Source organism: Belonocnema kinseyi, chromosome 1 (genome assembly GCF_010883055.1).
Source record: "Belonocnema kinseyi isolate 2016_QV_RU_SX_M_011 chromosome 1, B_treatae_v1, whole genome shotgun sequence".
In the NCBI taxonomy this organism is placed as follows: domain Eukaryota; kingdom Metazoa; phylum Arthropoda; class Insecta; order Hymenoptera; family Cynipidae; genus Belonocnema; species Belonocnema kinseyi.
The window spans coordinates 44,238,963-44,248,115 of NC_046657.1; the positions used below are offsets into that span (position 1 = coordinate 44,238,963).

General features: G+C 22.9%; 1 protein-coding gene across 1 annotated transcript in view; it reads left to right on the forward strand.

Moving 5' to 3' along the window:
• The first annotated feature begins 2,812 nt into the window (after positions 1 to 2,812).
• Positions 2,813 to 9,153, forward strand: part of LOC117172057 (40S ribosomal protein S21) — a 12,961-nt gene continuing 6,620 nt past the window's right edge. Inside the window, exons 1-3 of the mRNA XM_033359801.1 lie at positions 2,813 to 2,892; positions 2,974 to 3,040; positions 7,378 to 7,513. Of these exons, the coding sequence (XP_033215692.1) occupies positions 2,991 to 3,040; positions 7,378 to 7,513 (186 nt within the window). The 5' untranslated portion in view covers positions 2,813 to 2,892; positions 2,974 to 2,990. The remainder of the gene's footprint in view (positions 2,893 to 2,973; positions 3,041 to 7,377; positions 7,514 to 9,153) is intronic.

Sequence of the window (9,153 nt, forward strand, 5' to 3'; positions counted from 1 at the left end):
TCTTTTATATTTATTAAAAAGCTTCTAACTCTTCTATTCGGGGTCTTCGGGTATTTTCATACGGAGCGATAATTAATGGAAATGATTCGATAAAAAAAAAGAAAAACAATATTAGAAAAATCTACTGTATCATTTTCACAATAATTACATAAATAAACTGTTTTCTTGATACATTTTAAAGAGTTTTTTAACGGCTCTATATGACAAAAGACACAAGACAGCCAAAATAATTAGAACAAAGTTACTCCTAGCGCCGCCGCATGGCCGTTTTCAACACATGGGCTATTTTCAACTCTAGGTGGCAGGTAGAGTTCTTAAATTCCCGAGAATTCAAGTTCAGGTTATATAACCGAGAATATGACAGAATTTAGGAGAATTTAAAAGAATTTATGAATTTTAACAATATTTTTATTGTTCAGGTTATATCATCGGTTAAATATAAATTATTTTCTGCTCAGTATTCATAAATACCACGAAGTAGAATAAGAAGAACCTACTCCCGGAAAACTTAGGCGCGTGACATTTTCAAAAGTCTCTGATTTTTCTTTGACTAATTTTTCATTTCGAATCCCTAATATTCAAATACCAGCATTTTAATCTTATGATATTTTCATCATAGAATATTTTATAAGCGAAATAAAACAGTGTTTCATATACAAATTTAAATTTTTTTAATGTATTCATTTATTTTCAAAAAAAAGTTTTTTTTTACTTTAAAATATAACTCTTTAACAAAATACTGGAATTTTCAACAAAATAATCGAATTTTTAACATAATAGTTGAATATTCAACCTAAAAAGACAAATTGTCAATGAAAAAGTGTCATAGTTTATATTTTAATCAACAACAAAAAATTAAATTTATACAACAAAAGAAAAGAATTTTAAAACCAAAAAGACGAATTTCCAACAAATAAAGATTTTTCACTCAAAAAATAAATAAAAGTTTATCTAAATTATTGAACCTTCAAAACCAGAAGATAAATTTTCTGTACAAAAATTCAATTTTCAAACAAAAAATATGATTGTTCAACAAAAAATTAATTTTCCACGAAACTGATGCATTTTTACGCAAAAAAATGAAATTTCAAACTAATAAATAATTTTTTTCAGAAACAAAGTGCGAATTTTTAACTAATCAATTTTAAAAAGTGAAAAAGTTCCATTTTTTGTTAAAAAATGAATTCTAAACAAACAAAAAGAACAAGTATTTTCCACTAAACAATTAAGTTTTCAACCATACATAAGCCTTCAATAAAAAAAATTTCACAATTTAGTTAAACTTCAACCCAATTAGTTGAATTTTCAATTAAAAAAAGATTGATTTATAACAAGATAATTAAACTTTTAATCAACGAGGTAACTTTTCAACTTAAGATATAAATCTTTATCAAAAAAAGTGATTTCTTAAAGCGATTCAACCAAATGCTTTAAACATATTCGCTGAATTATCAAGAAAAGAAGAACGATTTTTAATCAAAAAGTTGAATTTTCTTACATAAAATGAAATTTCTTCTATAACAGATGAAGTTGTAAATCAAAAAGATATATTTTAAAAAATTGTTGAATTTTCTGTTGAATACGATTTTAGTTGAGTTTTCTCAATCAAACTATGAATTTTTTTAACAAGAAATCATTTTCTACTGAAAAAATTCAATTTTCAATCCAAAAAGACGAATTTTTAACCAAAATGGATGCCTTTTTAACAAAATTGTTGAATTCACTAGCAAATAATTTGCATTTTTATCCAAAAATATGAAATTAATCTTAAAGCAGAAGAATTTTTTATTACAAAAAAAGTTGAGTTTACATTTAAAAAAATTCCAGTTAACTCAGTAGCATCAAAAAATGTAATAAAAAAGGATGAATTTTTAAGAAAATAGTTACATTCTCTACCAAATAGTTGCATTTTTATCCAAAAAAAGACCAATTTTGGACTAAAATAGATGAATTTGTAACAAAAAAATTTTTTTTATAAGTGGAACTTTTCTCCAGAAAATATTTCAGTTGATTTTTCGACACCAAAATATAAATTTTAAACAAAAAGTAAATTTTCTACGAAATAGTTAAGTTTTAAAGAAAATAATATGATAGCTTCATTTCTAACCAGACAGTTGCATTTTTATCCAAAAAATATCAATTTTGTACTGAAACAGATAAATTTGTAATAAAAAACAATTTTTTTTAAAAGTAGAACTTTCATATAGAAAATATTTCAGTTCATTTTTCAACACCAAAATATAAATTTCAAACAAAAAATAAATTTTCTACAAAATAGTTAAGTTTTCAAGAAAATATTATAAAAGTTTTTAAAAAAGATTTGAATTTTTAACCGAAAAGGCAACGAAAAAATGCAATTTTCTATTAATTAAAATAAATTCTGAGATTCTCATAAATTCACAGATAATTTATTTCTCGGTTATATTCTCTGTATTATTCTCACTCTCGTTACCGTTCTCGAAGTAATATAACCGGCTCAGAACTCTAGTGACAGGAGGCTGGTCACAACCATAGACATATAAAGTCTAGACCAACAGTCTCTTTGATCCGCCGACGCTCCTGTTTAGAGAGAGAGAGACCGAGTCGAGCGAGGAGTCACGTGGTCACGTGGTACAACCTCACTCGAGCTGACTTTTGGCGCGCTTAGCTCATGCATGAGGTTGTACCACGTGACCCGTGTTAGAAAGAGACGGCACTCCTCGCTCGACTCATTCTCTCTCTCTCTCTAAACAGGAGCGTCGGCGGATCAAAGAGACTGTTGGTCTAGACTTTATATGTCTATGGTCACAACTGGAAATACGAATTTAATTGCGCAGGCGCAACAAAAGTAAAGGAAGCCCGCTGCCATCTTTCTCTTCTTCTTTTCCGGATTGAAGTTCCACGAGCAAGAACGTTAGTATAATTATTATTAAAAAAATAATAATCCTCTCATCAGTAACAGAAAATAAAAATGTACTCTATATTTAATTACAGTTAAAAAACCGACAAAAATGGAAAACGACGCTGGTGAACTGGTCGATCTTTACTGTCCAAGGAAATGGTAAGTAACACGTGGTGTTTCATTTTGTCATTTTATACCATTAGTAGTGAAATAGGAATGTTTAGAAAGATAGGGCAGTCGGAAAAGTATTTTTTTTTATCATTCTAAATTATTAATATTCGTAGAAACTTGAATAGTAGTCTAAAGTGTTCTGAAATGTCAATAGCGTAATTACTTTCTTAGGTTATGTTGCGAGTGTTGCATGTGCCAAAATTTTGACAATAAACTGAAAACATCAAATGCTCTTCGTAAAAATAACTTTATGGCAATGCATCTTTTGAATTTAATAAGTTGGAACTTTTATAAAATTTGCAACGGGCGCAAAACAGTGCAGAAGTGCAAAATTCGTAACAAAAATACTAAACGATGTGTTAATATTTTGAAATTTTTTAGTCTATTTTTTAAGCAACAAATTTGCACACAAAATGTGCATTTGGGGCAAACTTTTCATTCTTGAAAATTCAACTGTTTCAGAGAACAATTTTCTGCTGGCTTGAAAGTTCAATAATTTGTGAGAACTTTTTTTTTTTGCTCGATTAAAAAAATTTTATTTATTGAAAATTTGTCTTTTTCGGTTGTTTTGTGTGTAAAATTTCGTGCATTTTTTCAGAATTTATTTTTTGTTTTGTAGAAAATTAATCTTTTTGTCGAAAATTCAACTGTTTTAGAGAAAAATGGTGTTTACCTTGAAAACTTAATAATTTAAATGAGATCTGTTTTTGCTTACTTGAACAATCTTTATTTGTTGTAAATTGATCTTTTTTTTAGTCGAAATTCATTTTTTTTATAGAAAATTCATGTTTTTTTTGTGTGGAAAATTTATTGAATTTATTGGAATTCTTTTTTTTTTATGTAAAAATTAATGTATTTTGTTAAAAATTCGTTTTTTGTTTTGTAGAAAATTAAACTTCTTATATAAAAATTCAACTATTTGGTTATAAGTTTAACTCCGCCTAAAATTTCTGTTTCTAGGTTGAAAATTTATCTTTTTGATTTAAAAATGCATGTACTTTTCGAAAATCCGTTCTTTTTTGTAGAAAATTCAATTTTTTGGTTCAAAAATGATCTTTTTTTAGCTCTTAATTAATTAGTCCTTAATTTAAATTCTAACTTTGTTGTTAAAAATTCATTTTCATGATTGAAAATTCATCAGTTTGGTCAAAAATTCAACTATTTGAATGGAAATTCATCATTTTAGTGGAAAATTCGTGTATTTTTTGAAAACACGATGTTTTTGTAGAAATTTCGACTTTTTTGTTCAATATGTATCTTTTTTTAATGGAAAATTTAACTATTAAAATTTCATTGTCTTTATAAAATCAATCGATTTGGTTAAAAATTTAACTATTTCGTTAAATATTTATACATTTTATTGAAAATCATTTTTTTTTATAGAAAATTTATGTTTTTTGTTGCAATTTTATGTATTTTATTAAAATTCGTTTTTCAAGAAAATAATTCTTTAAATTAATTAAAATCTTGTGAAAAATTCAGGAATTTGGTTAAAAATTTATGAATTCTGTTAAAAATCCGGTTCTTTTTTGTAGAAAATTTTTTTTCTTGGCTAAAAAGTGATATTTTTTAGTTCGAAATTTTTTTCCTTGGAAATTGCTTAAAAATTGAACTTGTTTTTCACAAAATTATTTTCTTGATTGAAAATTTATTGGTTCGGTCAAAAATTAAACTATTCGATTGTAAATTCATGTATTTTAAAAAACTTGTTTCTTTTTTTAGAATATTATTCTTCTTGGTTGAAAATTAAACTCTTTCTTTAAAAATAAATTTTAATTGTTGAAAATTTGTATAAAAGTTGAACAATTTGGTTGAAATTCATGTATTTTATTAAAATCTGTCTTATTTTTTAACGTTTATGTTTTTTAATTGGAAATTCATGTATTTAGTTGAAAATGCGCTTTTTTGTAGAAAATTAATATTCTTGGTTAAAAATTGAATTTCTTTTTCGTAGAATATTTATACATTTGATTTAAAATCCTTTTTTTTTTTAGAAAATTCTTTTTTTTTTTGTATTGACAATTTTTTTTACATTTGTCTTTTTTGTAGAAAATTCATCTTTTTAGTTCAAAATTGGACTATTTAGTTGAAAATTCTTAGTTGAGAAATAAAATCTTTGTGTAAAAATGCGCCATTTTAGTTGAAAATTTCCGTTTTTCTTAGAAAATTTATCTTTGTTGAAAGTCGAACTTTTTGTTTAAAAAATTAGTTTTTTTGTTTGAGGATTCATTATTTTAGTTAGAACTTCTACTTTTTAGGGGAAAAAAAATATATTGTGTTGAGTTGAAAATTCAAGTACATATTATATTGAATTTTTTTTCTATATATATAAAATTTGTGTTTTCTTAAAAGTTAATTTTCTGGCTTGAAATTCCATTAGTTTGGTTGGAAATTCAACTATTTTGTAAAAAATACTTTTTTTAAGAAATTTAATTTTTTTGCTTGAAAATTCAAAAATTTTGTTGAAAACTGATGTATTTTGTTAAAAATTCTTTTTTTTTGTAAAAAATTAATCTTTTTGTTTAAAAATTCAACAATTATGTTGAAATCCTTTTTTTTTAGAATATCAATTAGTTAGGTTAAAAATTCAACTACTTTGTCAAAAATGTATGTATTTTTTTGAAATTCCTTTTGATTTTGTATAAAATTAGTTTTTTTAGTTTAAAAATTCATTTTCTTGATAGTAAATTAATAATTTGTTTAAAAATTCAAACATTTAGTGGAATATTTATGCATTTAATTGAAATGTCTTTTTTTTTTCAAAATTCATTTTTTGGTTGAAAATTCAAAAATTTTGTTAAAAATGTATCCATTTCGTTAAAAATCCTCTTCTTTTTTTTCAAAATTAATCTTTTTGGTTGAAAATTTTTGTTTTTTTTTTTGTTGAAAATTCTTCTCTTTTTTGTTGTAGAAAATTAATCTTTTTGGTTAAAAATTCAAAAAAAATTTTGTAATCCTTTTTTTTTTTTGGTAGAAAATTCATAAGTTTAAAAATGCATGTATTTTATTTAAAAAATTTTTTAAAACTTCTTTTTTTTCAATTCATTTGTTTTCATGGACAATTCATAATTTGGTTAAAAATTCATGTATTTTATTAAAAAATTTGTTTTTTGTAGAATAAAATCTTCTTGTTTGAAAATTAAACTTCTTTTTTTTTAAATTAATTTTGTTGATGGGCAATTAATAAGTTGTTTAAAAATTCAACTATTTTGTTGAAAAATTATGTATTTTTTTTAAGGTCCTTTTGATTTTGTAAAAAATTATTCTTTTTAGTTCAAAATTAATGTATTTCTATAAAAAATGCTTTTTGTTTTGTTTTTGTAGAATGTTAATTATCTTGGTTGAAAATTAAACTTCTTTTTTAAAAAGCCATTTTTTTATGGAAAGTTAATAATTTGTTTAAAAATTCAACCATTTAGTGGAATATTTATGCATTTAATAGAAATGTCTTTTTTTTTCTTCAAAATTTATCTTTTTGGTTGAAAATTCAAAAATTTTGTTAAAAATGTATTTATTTTGTTAAAAATCCTCTTTTTTTTTTGTAAAAATTAATCTTTTTGTTTGAAAATTTCTGTATTTTGTTGAAAATTCTTTTTTTTTTGTAGAAAATTCATCAGTTAAAAAATTCAGATATTTTGTTGAAAATTTATGTATTTTTTTAAAGGTCCTTTTTTCTAGAAAAGTAATCTTTCTAGTTAAAAATTCATGACTTTAATTAAAATTTCTTTTTTTTTTCAATAGAATAGTGATCTTCTTGGTTGACATTTTTTTAAAATTCATTTTCTTGATGGGAAATTAATAATTTGATTAAAAATTCAATCATTTTGTGGAATATTTATGCATTTTATTGACAATCCTTTTTTTTTTCTTTTTTTTTTTTTTAGAAAATTAATCTTTTTCGTTGTATATTCGTGTACTTTATTTTTTTATTTTAAATATTGTTAGAATATTAAACTTCTTTTTTGAAAATTAAGCTCTTTTGTTAAAAATAAATTTTTCTCTGTTGGAAATTCATCAATTTGGGTAAAACTTCAACAATTTGGTTGGAAATTTATGGATTTTATTTTTTTTTAATTTTGTAGAAGATTAGTCTTCTTGCTTGAAAATTGAAATCTGGTTTTAACAATTTGGATTGAAAATCCCTATTTAATGGTAGAAAATTCATCTTTGATGATTGAAAAGAAAATTAATAAATTTTGAAAACGAAAGTTTCGCGACATTAAACTTTGAGTGTTTCTATTTTTCGTAAATAAAAATCTTAATTTGAAATATTCGAGAATAGACTGGATTTGGAAAAGTGTATTTTTTTTTGGTGTAATTTTCAGCTCTGCGAGCAACCGCATAATCCACGCGAAGGATCATGCATCTATCCAACTGAGCTTGGCTGATGTTGATCCCGAAACAGGCAGGATGACTGACACCTTCAAAATGTACGCCATCTGCGGTGCAATTCGAAGAATGGTGGGTACTCTGATTTCATTTTTAATTAATTCATTTTATTTATCATTTTTAGCCAATAAAAGAAAAAAATTTACAGGATTTTTTTTTGTTTTTACCGAGAATTATAAAAATTATTAGAAACTTTGATCAAATGATTTTTTTTTTTTTCGAAAATGTAATCAGCTTGATATTTTTAAAAATTAAAGTTAAAGTTTTTTATACAAAATTAATTTGTTTTGTTGAAAATTCATATTTTTTATTGAAAATTTAATTATTTTGCTTGAATATTAATATTTAATTGAAAATTGATAATTTATAGTGAAAAATTCGAATATTTGTTTGAAAATTGAAGTTTTTTGTGAAAAAGTGGTCTTCTTTGTAGAAAATTAATATTTTTCGGTTAAAAATGTAATTATTTTGGTTCAAAAATTGATCCTTCCTAGTAGACAATTCAACTGTTTGGTAGAAAATTGAAGCATTTAGTTGAAAATTTGTCTTTTTTTGTGAAAAATTAATATTTTTGGTTACAAATTTAATTATTTTGGTTAAATATTGATGCTTAAAATTAAAAATCGATCGTTTTTAGTCGACAATTAATTTTTCTTTTTGAAAATTCATATTTTTTTATAGAATATTCCATTTTTCTCTAGAAAACTCGTCTTTTTTGCTAAAAAAAAAAATTCTAAAATTTAATTATTTTGCTTGAATATTAATATTTAATTGCAAATTGATAATATTTAGTAGAAAATTTAAATATTTGTTTGAAAATTGAAGTATTTTGTGAAAAAATTGTCTTCTTCGCATAGAGAATTAATCTTTTTTGGTTGAAAATGTAATTATTTTGATTGAATATTGTCATTTTATTTGGGAAAATGATTGACTTCCTAGTTGAAAATGCAGCAATTTTGTTGAAAATCAAAGCATTTCGCTAAAAATTTATCTTTATGGTAAAAATTTAATATTTTTTGTTACAAATTTAATCATTTTGGATAAATATTTATGTTTAAAATTACAAATGGATCCTTTTTAGTCGAAAATTCATATTTTTTTTTTATAGAAGATTCCATTTTTCTCTAGAAAAGTCGTCTTTTTTTACTAAAAAATTCTAAAATTTAATAGGAAAATGAAACAATTTGGTTGAATACTCATATTTTTGTTTGAAAATGTAATAATTTTGATATATTTGAAAATTAAAATTCAACTTTTTGTTAGAAAATTCATATTTTTGTTTGACATTTATTTATTTTGCTTGAATATTAATATTTAATTGAAAATTGATCATTTATTGTGACAAATTCTAATATTTGTTTGAAAATTGAAGTATTTTGTCGAAAATCTGTATTTTTGATGAAAATTTATCTTTTTGGTAAAAATTAGTTTTATTTCGGTTATAAAGTTAATTATTTTGGCAAAATATTTATGTTTAAAATAAAAAAAGGGTCCGTTTTAGTCAAAAAATTTTTTTTTTTTTTTTTGAAAATTCATATTTTTTATGGAATATTCATTTTTTATCTATATTTTGGATGAAAATTTTATTATTTTTGTTAAATATTGATGTAAAAAAAAATGGATCCCTTTTAGTCAAAAATTATTCTTTTTTGTTTAAAATTAATATTTTTGGTTGAACATTTAATAAGTTTAGTATATTTGAAAATTAAAAT